Genomic DNA, 13,305 nt, shown 5'->3' with positions numbered 1-13,305 from the left:
TGAGTAACATGCTTAATTTTCGTTGCATAAAACATCTAAGCAACATGCTCAGCAATTCTTAGCTAAGCATATTGCAATCTGCTTAAGTACACTGTTGCCATGTCAATAAAGTCACTTCCGCTTTCATTTAAATGTAAACAAACACATGTCATGATGAAGAAGCAAAGAAATAATATGAAAAATATCATTCATATTTATTTAATGATTCACCTTCCTGCTATAACCATTTTTTTTGATATTTTGATCGATTAAATTGATCAAAATATTTTGTTTGATATCGATGACGTTTATATTATCATCTACTCAGACAAAAGAGAGAGAGAAAAATGAACAAACTGTGGAGGATGTAGAGAAAAATTGGCATAATTGAGAGGGAGAGCGAATCAAACTAATTTTGAAATTATTTTACATAGAATTATAGGACATGGTAAATATTTTTCCACAATGAATTTAAGTTTCGTTTCTATTATGTGTATATAATCTCGTGTAATATTTGGCGCTTTTCCTGAATATTGTTATTAAATATCTCTCTCTCTCTCTCTCTCTCTCTCTCTCTCTCTCTCTCTCTCTCTCTCACGTTAATTAACCCACGATTAAGGTGTAGATAGAATGACTGTATAATTTACGGGTAATATGGGATACATGTAAATCAAATTCTTCCGAAAATGTAAGAATAATTTAACATGACTAGAAGTACATCGCACTGGTGAATTCAAACAGGGCTTTTCCGACTACACTGCATTGTCACAGGTGCTGGAACGTTGACAAAACTACGCAACAATCAAATGACGTCATATTTTTAACCGTTTTGATAATAAATCGCCAGCATCTTGTAAAGTATATAAATGCCATATAATAAAGTTGATACATGCAGATTGTAATTGATTTCATTGATTTAATTACCTCTTCATATTTTTATTTCATTTTTTGTAAATTTCCTTTAATCATATTTGTTCCTCTACCTCTGTGAAATATGTTAAGAAATATGCTTAAGAACTTAAGAGAAGTAAAGACCATGCTTAACTTTAAGCATATGCTGAGCATATACTTAAGAGTTGAGAAGTTTTATGCAACATTCTAAGCAATATGCTAAGTAAAATTCCAATCTGCTAAGCAGGAAACATTACTTAAGTATATGCTTAAGGACTTAAGAATTTTTATGCATACGGACCCTGGACTTATGGGTAATTAACTGTTTAACACTGGCATTAAAATTATCAGTCAATTACCATTGAACTGTTCTTTGCATTCAACAAAGATTTTACGGTCAGATTGCCATTAGTATTGAATTCAATGGGTTTAAAATGTAGGCGGGAATCTCGAGTTAGCGTGCGTAGTTCTTTAATGTGCAAAATACTGTGCAGTGGAAACCCCAGTCGGCCTCCTTAAGTGATGTAATTTTATGAAACAGAAATACTTACAAGCTCCATATATCGGACTGAAATCCATCATATGTGCCCCTTTTAATAACTTCCGGTGCAGTGTATGCATATGACCCACAGGACGTTTTTAACATTGTAGTCCTTCCATTGCAATTTCGAGAAAAACCAAAATCTGTATGTAAGAGAGACACAGCATGCATTAATTTAGGATTTTCCCAGGGTGGAGCTGGAGGGGGGAGGTTTCAACACCAAGAGAAAGAAAATTACTACTCAGAATTTTTTATGGAAAAGAATAAAGTTTTTTTAACTTCTCCAATATATATCGTGCCGTCATATGTTTCCGATAGTCATATGTTTCCGATAGTCTATTTTCGTCGCGTGAGTTTTCCCTAAAATGACGTCATATTTGTAATTACTAAGGACACCTGACGTAGGGAATCTCGCAACATCAATATATGCAAAAGATCGATAATATGCTGCGTGCAAAGGTAAATATCATAAAAATAATGCAATCAGTGGTAAAAATACTCATTTTTCTTATTACCAAAAATTGTGGTCATCAAAATAGTCTGAAAACCCTTTTAATTCGCACTGTATCTAAAGACGCTCATCATCTGATAAAATACACTTCCGGTGAGGTATTTTGGTATTGAAATTAATCATGTGACTCTATTAGTTTTTCTATGTATGGAAGCCTAAAACCGTCATAAAATTAGATGATTTTCGTAAATAACGTCACTTTTTTGTAATATTTTAGGCTGTATCAAATAAAAGAAAACGTTGTTATTCCCCATCTGCACTTGTCAGGGCATATCAGTCAGTGAAACAAGATGGAGTCCCTGTATATAGAGCAGCTAAGGAACATGCTGTTCCCTTAACTACTCTTAGAGACCGTGTTGACAATAGGGTTAACATTGATTGTACAAAAACTGGTCCAGAGCCACTTCTGTCTCAGTTTGAGGAGGCCAAACTTGTAAACCATTTGAAAGAATTAGCTTCTGTTGGATATGGTTATACAAGGACAGAAGTACTCACCATGGCAACAGATTATGCCATTCATCTTGGAAAGAAACGGATGGAAGAAAAATGCTTAAGCATGCAATGGTTCTACAGTTTTATGGGCAGATGGCCAGAATTAAGAGTTGTTAAACCATCAAGTTTGTCGGAATTAAGGGCCAGATGTGCATCAGAAACTTCAATAAGATCATACTTCAGTGAACTTGAATCAATTCTTGATAAGTATAACTTAAAGGATAAGCCCCATTTGATATATAACATCGATGAAAAGGGAATGAATACCGAGTTTAAGCCCCCTAATATAGTTGCAGGAAAAGGATACCATCCTCAAACTGTTATGTCAGAAAAAAGTAAAACAATTACAGTTATCGGTGCTGGGAATGCACTAGGAAATCAAATCCCGCCATACTTTGTTTTTCCAGGTCAGCGGATGATGCCGGAACTTTTGAGAGGGAAATCCGTTGGTGCTGACGGAACGATGACACCTAGCGGATGGTCAAACTCTGAAGTTTTCCGTTCGTATATGAAAAACCACTTTTTAAAGTATGTTCAAGGTCGAGATCAGTCTGCGACTATACTTGCCCTTTATGACGGTCACAGAAGCCACATTTCTTTAGATCTAATAGATTGGGCTAAAAACAACAATGTTATTCTATTTGTTCTGCCTCCTCACTGCTCACATATTTTGCAACCAATGGATGTAGGTTGCTTTGGACCCTTTCAACTAAAATACAATCAGGAATGTCTATCTTTTTCAAGTTTGAATCACAAAACAGTCACCCGTTATGATGTATGTGCTCTTGCTTGCAAAGCCTACACTGCTGCCTTGTCGCCAACCAATATTCAGGCAGCATTGTCAAAATCTGGCATCTATCCTTTTCAATCAGCCGATAGCATGATAGAAAAACTAAAGCAAAAAATTACTCCATCAATCCTCTACCAAAATGAAACAGGAGATAATCTTGAAATTAAAACTGAAGAAAAAAATACCACTGAACCAAATGAACTTGCAACATCAAAAATGACACCTGCAAATTCAGACACAGCCTGCAGAGAGAAACAAACAAATTGCACTGGAGATAGTAACCTATCAAATAATGAAGATTTCTTTTCAAAGAAAGGGGGAGAAGTTCAATGTAAAATTGAAAACTTAAAAAAGAAGAGAAGAAATATCAGTCATGTAATTGGAGGGAAAGCTGTAACTGAGGATGAAACACTTGGGAAAATGAGAGAATATTTAAACAATACTGCTAAAAAACCAAAAAAATCATGCAACAAATTAACTTCTAAAAGTACAAAAACTGTGAGAAAACCAATCAAAAATAAACAGGAACCAAAGAAGAACAAGAAGTGTATCGCATCATCGGACTCTCAACAGCCTGGACCATCTTGTATCAACCTTACTGATTCAGATGATTATATTCTAAACTCAGATGAGGAAGAACATGAATCGCAGATGAGTGAAAATGAGAAGTGTTGCGTTTGTAAAAATTTCTATGTGAAGTCAAGAAATGTGTATGAAATTGCTATTGTCAAATGGGCTCAGTGTGAGTCATGTGGACACTGGGTTCATCTCCAGTACTGTTCACCTGTTCGTGTTGTCAGGAAAAATACACCATTTAATTGTCCATGCTGTGAATAGATAATATCTACAAAATATAATTGCAATTGAAAACAATTGTGCACTTAAAGAAAATGGTTAACTCACTGAAACATCCATTTTCCAAGCATTATTATTATGCTAGCATTGTATTTCAATACACTAAATATTAGTAAATATTTAGTAGAATTTCATTCATAGTTGTATAATTGCGAATTTAAGATATGTGTATATGATTAAATATATTAAACATATTTTTACGATAAAATAGCTTTTTATTTTGATTATTGCACCAGTTGTTCACCTTACTTTAGTAAAGAAATATATTGACGAATCAAACTATCGGAAACATATGACGCTCGTTTTGATTGGTCAAATACGGTATCCATTTTATTTATACCTAGAAAATGCATATGATGACGACTTTATGCCAATTTATTGTCGGCGATTTTTAATGCAATGCTTAAGGTTAAAAAATAATACGATTTAAAAATCATTGAGAAAACTGGGAATCAAATCGGACCTTGGTTGTTGTTAGACTATCGGAAACCCATGACGCCAGGATATATATATATATATATATATATATATATATATATATATATATATATATATATATATATATATATATATATATTAGGGATGTCAACGAATAGTCGACTATTCGACTATCAGTCGAATGGACCGACGATCGAATAATGAAACGACATTCGAATATTATTTTAACTAAATAAATGCAATAAATGAGTGATACATGAGATGGAATTCTCATCAAAAAATTGAGAAACAGTCTTCCTCATAGACAGTCGATAATTTTCCTCAACAAAAACGGTAGATTTTCCATGTACGTATAGAAAGTACAGCAATTATAAGTGCTTCACTAATGCGAGAATTAATTGTCAGTAACTGCCTGTGTTGTTTTTATAATAAATTACCAACCAATGTAATGGGCTTTGTTAGTAAAATTATTAATTGGACTTGATCTTATACCATGTACCATTTATCTTTTGTTATTTTAAGTTTGCTCAAATGCAAGGAATAAACCTGTTTTGATACTTCGATAATTATTAAAACAATGCGCTTACATTTTAAACTGTTTGAGGACATTTTGATACCCCCCCCCCCCCTAATAAGCTTTAAAAAATATCGGCTGTCAATTTTTTAATGCTTACTAAATAAAAAATGACTGCATGTACAGGCCGATTTACGAATTCTATTGATGGGGAAATAATAAATTTTGGAAAATTAGGTTTCTAAATTTATTTCATAGAATCATGCTATCCACGCGTTACGTTGCATTAATTTTGATGTTACTTTTTAAATAGATTTAAGTAAAAATTTTTTGAGTATGTACCAATGAAGTTTGAAATAAAACTGTATTTTCAGAAAATGTTCCGAATATTCGACTATCGTTCGAATTATGCAATCGAATGATCGACTAAGGAAAATAAATATTTTGACATCCCTAATATTTATATATATATATATATTATAGAGAGAGAGAGAGAGCACAAAGAAATTCACTTTTATAAGGATACCCACTTCCGCACCAACCCGGGGTTGAACTCTCTAATGTCCAAATAACTGTATATTATTACTTTCATTCTCAATGACTGTGTATAGTGATGGGCGGCGCCGCGAGAATTCCATCGAAAGCAAGTTTTTTCACTTGCCTAGATGGCCAAGCGGTTTGGTGCGCTGTTCCTGTACTGCTCGCTCCGTGATCGGAAGGCCGTGAGTTCGAATCTCAGCTGCGACTGACCTAAGTCAATAAAAAATAGGTAGCAACTGTTCCTTCGCCAAGCATTCGGCACTTTGAAGTAAAAGTTGCGGGTCCTTCGGGTGAGACCTGAAAATCCAAAGCTCCGTGTCACCACAGGCGTTAGGACGATAAAGATCCCTCACTGCTCAATGGCCCTAAGTGCCGAGTAAAGGTCAAAATTTGAAGCCCTTCACCGGTATATGGTGACGTCTCTATATGAGTGAAAAATTCTCGAATGGGACGTAAAACTACATACAATCAACAACTCAATCTCTGTAAAGTCACCCGAGTGAAGCAGTGGTTAGAGCGTCTGCTCTAGAGTCGTGGAGTAAGGAGCTGATCCTTACGTCGTGGGTTTAAATCCCACTGTGGGACGTGGAGACCGGTCCTTTGGATAAGACCGTATAAACCAAGGTCCCGTGTCGTAGTAGGTGCTGGCACGAAAAAGATCTCTCACTGCTCAATGGCCCTAAGTGCCTAGATATGCTTTTCTGTGAAGTCGATATATCGATGGATTGACCTCATGAAAGGACTATATTATATTACATTATATAATATTATATTATATTATATTATTAATATTATATATATATATATATATATATATATATATATATATATATATATATATATATATATATATATATATATAGAATTCCATGGGCAACAAAAGTTTTTTTTGATTTGCCTATATGACCGAGCGTCTAGTGTGCTGTTCCTGTACATTCTGTAGGTCAGCCCCGCGAGTTTCCTTAAAAATGTGAATCTCTCTCTTTCTCTCTCTCTCTCTATATATATATATATAATTATATATATATATATATATATATATATATATATATATATATATATATATATATATATATATATATATATATATATATATATATATATATATATATTTCTTAGGGATGTCAAATCGGTCAATATTTGATAATCGGTCACTCGGACGATTTTCCGATTGAGTACCCGGGTACTCGGTAAAAATGTAAAATGCGAATGTGTCAATTTTATTGAAGCCAGTTAATCCCTGTTTAACGCCATCGATGATTTTTTTTTTTTACGTTTTTTACGCCTCTACGCAAACATCGAGCAAAACGAACATGATTTTTTGCGCTAAATTTATTTATCAAATAAACACTAATGACAACAATTAATACACCAATAATTACAAATGGTTCACAGCTTTTGTTTAGGAAGACGATTTGATCAACGCAAGAGGAAGACAATCTGTAACGCAGCTTTGCAATGATTAGACAAGCTCAAGAAAATGTTTTAAAGAAAGAGACGGTGTCGGGATCGCGAGACGTATATTATTAAATTAATACATGTATGTTGGTTGTTTTCCCCATATACGCTATGTTTACACTGCACAACTAATTTATACATTTTTTGAATCTTTGGTCTTTTCAAATGGTTTTTTTCACTGTTTAAGTGGGTAGCAGCATTTCTATGTATGTCCGATTTATACCCTATGCCAACTAAATTATTTTAGGATAATAAACCCTTATAAAACTATGTTCATTAGATACAAATTATTATTATAGCCATTCCAAAAATAAAATGATAACAGCTGTGTATACCCGGTGATTGGTCACGGTAATTAATACTGAATAAACATGTACACACCCCACAGGCGATAACGGGTATTATTAACAGGCTTGGTTGACGCTAATTACAAGGTAAACACGGACAATAATTATTCATTTTGAAGTTACATTTTTTAAAATAAGTTTTAAATAAAAATATATACTTTGCACTTTGAAATATGAAAAAAAAATATATACAGGTAACTCTCGATACCTCGAAGTCCGCGGGACCGAGGAAAAACTTCGAGAGATCAAGAGTTCGAGTTTTCAAGTGTCCGGAATTTTCCGGGTTTGTAGACGGGATTTAAAATTAGTCTTACCGGATGTAATTATTTTCATGCAGTCTCAACCTTTTACACGTGGCTTTTATAAAACAACTATATTTTTTCGTAATTTAGATGAATATTTCATTAAACTGAGTAAAGCAAAAAATGTATACCGTCATTTCATGTATATTTATTTATTCTTTGTAATACAGACATCATACTACGCATTTGTTACATGAAAACGACATTTTACAGCGTCGTACACGTATAAAGCTTGGACTATTCCAAACATGATCACTGAACGCAGTTTTTTAAGTATTTGTCCAATAATAGTCGTCATATTGACATTGAAGCTGTTTCTGCTTTTTCATATTTCGTTTAACTTTGACACTGACTTGAAATAAAAATTAGATTAGTGTTTCGTCTTTTAATCAATTACTACTTTTCACTGACACTGCGTCTCTCAATTATCGTAAGACAGCTAATCGATGATAATTATTTTAATAGCATATAGGCAAAATGTGATTCATTATAAATCAATTATCACCTTGCAGCATAAGTGTCACTTGAATAAACATCCCGTTCCTCGAGACCTGCGTCTTCTGCCTTGGGCCATTTAAATGCCCAGGTATAGGCACTAATTATATAAACTTGTACACACATAGCCACTTCGAGGTATCGAGGGTAAATTCTAATAGAATATGCATAGCGGGACTGCATTTTGACTTCGAGGGATCAAGGGTTTCGAGAGATCAAGAGTTGAGAAATCAAGAGTAAATTTGCTTAGTTATATAGGGGGAAAAATTGGGACCGGAGACTCACTTCGAGCGATCAAGAACTTCGAGAGATCGAAGTTCGAGCCATCAAGAGTTGCCTGTATATACATCCGAGTAGCCGAGTAGCGATTTTAGTATTCGATACTCGGACGTTCGATCGAGTACCCGGTTAACCAGGTATTCGTTGACATCCCTAATATATATATATATATATATATATATATATATATATATATATATATATATATATATATATATATATATATATATATATATATATATATATATACACGTCTTACGTGTAAGAATTGTAACTGGCTGATTGTTCTCTGGAATCTTTAGTCTAATACGCTTTGTACTGGTAATTATCCAAGTATCAAACAAACTATTGTCCGTGTGTAAAATATTATTTAAGAATAAATCGTGTCCAATGCCATTATTTTTATTTTAGAATTTAAATCTAATATCTCTAAAAATCCAAGGGAGTGAACTCCCACCCACACATTCCCGTCCCCTTTGGATGAGATTAAAGTATATCACTTACCGGTTATCTTAAGTTCATGGTTTTCATCAAGTAATATGTTTTCACATTTTAGATCTCTGAAAATTAACATATAGTTGAGAGAGAGAGAGAGAATTGTCTTCTAAAAACGTGCTTTTTATATTAAAAAAATTTTCTCCTCGACTAGGGAGAATAACTCTTAAAACATCATTTAATTAAAAAAAAAGTTTCAAAATAAAGCTTGAAATCTTTTCTTGCAAAAATTTTCATTTCCTGCATCTCAATTGATTCAAGGTTTTATCCCAAAAAAGAGCAAAATACATGTACAATGTAAATACATCCTAAGATACCAACACTTATTAGCATGAGATGAAATTACAAGTGATTTGGAATGTTTTGCAATGAAAGAACAAGCTTTTTTAAGCTGTGTATTATTACACTATATGTTATCTTAGGTTGTTGGGACGTAAATTAATGTTGCAACTGCATAACCTGCGTATATCTGTACAAATAATCATCCAAAGTACGTATACCAAAGGATTAAATAGATTAAATATTGTTTTATTGATACATGTATATGTGCCATAGTACGTTTCTTTTATGGAAGAGCTACTGCTCAAGAAATCTGAACAGTTGATAGGCTTAGTGGTGTTTACCGATTGATAAAAGACAATGGTTTTCTTAAGAAATAAAGGATAAAATATTCATATATATGTAAATATGTGACAATTTAAGTAATGAAATACGGAAATAACGAACAATATTCATGGGAGCAGAGCAAACATGGACTTCTAAATCATTAAAAGTGGGATCAGGTGCCATGGAGGAGAAAGTACCCCCTGTCGACCAGTCACCCCCGCTGTGTCCTCCTTGTCATTATCGGGAAAACGGAAAAATCCGTAGATGATTCAGTCTTACAATTGGCATGAAAAACGGCAGTCAGCATTCGAACTTAATGATAGATTGTACTTACTAAGAAACTTAGTGCATGATTATAATAAACAATGGTGCCTCTTCAAAGATTGTGCAATTCATGGCCTCTGGGTCAGGGATTCTGCGGGTATTTTGTTTATATATTCTGAAAAATGCATTATTTTTTTTTACAATCTTCTTTTCTTCCCCTGGGTATTTAGGAAATATACAGATATGGCTATGATGGGCAAGGATACTTTTTCCAAAATTGTGAAATTCATGGCCCATGGGTTAGGGGTTCTCGTTTTAGGGTGGGGCTCTATCGATTATATAGAGAAAAAGCATTATTTCATTAAAAAATCTTTGTCTCTGAGTCTCTGGATATACTAAGCTAACGGTTATGATAAGGAAGGATGCCTCTTCCAAAAGTTTGAAATTTAGGCCCCTGGGTCAGGAGTTCTGGTGTTAAGGCGGCTCTATTGATTAATATATAATGAAGATGTTGTATTTCTCTGAAAATCTTCTTCTTTGCTCCTTGGTATTTGACAGATGAACTAAGTGCATGTTTATGATAAGTAATGGTGTCTCTTCCACTCTCTGACATTTATGGCCCCTGGGTTAGGGGTACTGGTTTAAGGGAGAGAATCTATTGATTATAGTCTTATATCTAATTAATAAATACAAATGAGAAAAAAACTTCTCTTTGTACATTAAATGTTCTTCAAAGACCATCTGGGAGGTCAATCTGAGAGGGTGTAAGATGAGTTTATGTGCTCAAGCATTATTGTTTTGTCTAGTCAACATTGTGATATTGAAAAATGAGAATGCGTTATCACTGGCAAGTTCATACAAGTAAATAGATCTACTTTTTGATTACTTTTTTGAAATACCATTGGTATATACACATACTTGTGAATTTAGAGACATATTTGTGAGCATTTTCGATGATTTAATTGCTGGTTTTCAGAACTTGAGGATCGGACTACCTTAAAGTCTTTTATTTGACTGGAACTTATGAATCAATTACCTGTGAACGATGCCAGCATTATGGATATGCTGCACTGCACTACATAGCTGACGGAAAAGTTTTCTAGCCATTTCCTCGCCGATCCCTTTTTTATTTTCTCCGATGTGTCGATTAATAAGGTCCAATAGATCTCCATTGGGGCAGTATTCCATTACTATGTAGACATTATGATGAGTCTGGATAATCTCATGCACTCTTACCTAAACACAGTTATAATTAATACTTTGGTTCCTCTCTCTCTCTCTCTCTCTCTCTCTCTCTCTCTCCTGCATTTTTTTAATATATTTTATAAAAAAAATGGTGTTGAACATTTCAAAATGTAAAATATTTTTACATATTTAATAATTTTCCTTTACGGGTTCAAGAATACCCCCCCCCCCCCGAAATACAAAAATTAGACGAGTTTAGGAAATGTTTTTAAAAAAATAATAAAAATAAAAAAGATTAAAAAATAACTAAAATATACAGCAATCAATCTTACCACATTTTTATGTGGTTGTAATTTAGAATGATTCTCCAATTCTCTCGGAAGAAATTTCTGCATGAATTCTTTGGCCACCGTTTGTTTGTCGATAACTTTAATTGCAACCTAATTTAAAAAGAAAAAAATCAGGATGTTTTTTATTCTCCTTGACCTGAAATTGTAAAGATTTTGTGTAACTGGAAACGAATTACGAGTATAGAATCCAAGAAATACCTGTGATAGTGACACATTCAATTGATTACCGATCAAAATGTTATACAATTATTGCTGTTTTTTAGGTCAATACGATGATTTAGCCACCTGAGGAGTACAATATTCACCGAGGCTTGAAGGGCGAGGTGAATATTGAACTTCGAAGGTGGCTAAACCATCGTATTGACTAAAAAACAGCAATAATTGTTTCATTATATGATTCAATGATTAAATGATACAAACTTATTAAACAGTTCATGCCATCTTTTTACATTTACTGAAGTCCCAGACAAATGCAATGAGAGAAGTAGGTTTAAAGAAACATTCTAAGAGTATTGCATTATAGCAATACTAGTCCCCTATCGGCAAGTGTAATCTGGTTCCCGTTAAAAATTGAAAATGTCATAATTCCGTCAAAAAATCAATGAAGCGGAACGAAATGCAAACTTGATCTATAACTCATCAAGGTAAAGTCACATACCAAAAACCAACTCAATATCTGCAAGCGTTTAGAAAAAAAATTGCAGAAAACCAAGTGGGACAGACTGACAGACAGATAGAGGGACAGCTAAACAGACAGACGGACAGACAGGCAGACAGACGGACGGACAGACTCAGAAGAAACCTATACATGTAGTCCCGTCCAGTTTCACCGGTAGGGGAGTAATAAGCATTACCAGTTGTATTATTTGGAATTCTTTAAATCTACATTTGTTATGACAAAAGAAATAATGTCAGGCTCTTATATAAGGTCGATTTTGATGGAGGGGGGGGGGGGGATTTACAGGGAAAAATGACAGCTGAAAAAAATCTTTAATTAGCCGCCACGAAAACAAAATTCTCTTAACTTCAAATTTAGTTTTGGGGTTGGGGTGGGGTTAGGGATGAGGGATTAAGGTCCATTAATGGGGGACCAGCCTTTCATTGAATATTTCAGTCTAAATCAAAAATAAAAAGTTACGTGCAGGAAAAACAAGATGTGTGTGTGTGGGGGGGGGGGTCCCCTGCACCCCCCGAACCCCAGAATCACCCCACTCAATTTATATTCTCTAATGTTATGTTCACCTGAGTGGAAGTCGCGCGGTAGCACGTAAAATAGCTTTCCAAAACTATCTGTATCAATTTGGAATTTCCCGATCTATTTTAGATCTTATATAAGGCCGCAATACATCGCGGCGTAAACCATTGTTCAAAGAGACGTAGGTGCTGTTGTGTCGATAAAGCATTGATTGTGTTTTTTCACGTGATATACATGAACATAGTTTTAGACAGCAGTACAAGGTGCGCAATTATTATTTAACTCTTAATTAAATATCATCAAAACGTTTTTAAGTACACGCAAACGTCAAAGCGTTTGTACGGTATTTGAAGCAACTATTAGTCATCTAAAACAACTCAAATATCAAATGTGAGCATGGAACAGTGTCTTTGGAATATAATTTTTCAATTTCAGCCTTATAAAGTAAAAAAGAAGCTGTACGGTTTTTCCGGTGACCAAATAAATATTATGCGGTAAACCGACGATGACCACCTGTCGCTATTGAAACGTAAACACGTAGTAGACCGTCATGCTTTGCGACTCATTCAATTGATTGGAGAATGGGCTTGACGAAAACGTCGTCATGTGTTGAAAAGTGCCTTCCATAAAAGGTAGTGTACCCTACCTGTGCAACGTCACGTGCAAGTGAATACAACGCAGTATTTTTTCTACATTGTTTGATATCAGCCAATCAGAGAGATAGTAATTATTCAATCATATAATAATGTCAAATACATGCATATTATGCTGACATGCA

The 13,305-nt window shown here is 34.1% G+C and overlaps 1 protein-coding gene across 1 annotated transcript in view; it reads right to left on the bottom strand.

The window, feature by feature from the left end:
* LOC133206149 (serine/threonine-protein kinase MARK2-like) overlaps positions 1-13,305 on the bottom strand; it is a 271,416-nt gene that overhangs the window by 238,394 nt on the left and 19,717 nt on the right. The window contains exons 2-5 of the mRNA XM_061342081.1: positions 11,315-11,422; positions 10,834-11,033; positions 8,937-8,992; positions 1,422-1,554 (exon numbers count right to left, since the gene is read on the bottom strand). Of these exons, the coding sequence (XP_061198065.1) occupies positions 1,422-1,554; positions 8,937-8,992; positions 10,834-11,033; positions 11,315-11,422 (497 nt within the window). The remainder of the gene's footprint in view (positions 1-1,421; positions 1,555-8,936; positions 8,993-10,833; positions 11,034-11,314; positions 11,423-13,305) is intronic.

This window comes from Saccostrea echinata, unplaced genomic scaffold, assembly GCF_033153115.1.
Source record: "Saccostrea echinata isolate AGI-Se365-2 ecotype Australia unplaced genomic scaffold, CSIRO_AGI_Sech_v1 ptg000054l, whole genome shotgun sequence".
Lineage (NCBI taxonomy): Eukaryota > Metazoa > Mollusca > Bivalvia > Ostreida > Ostreidae > Saccostrea > Saccostrea echinata.
The sequence above is the reverse complement of the archived record's forward strand: the minus strand, read 5'-3'. Positions and strand labels throughout refer to the sequence as shown.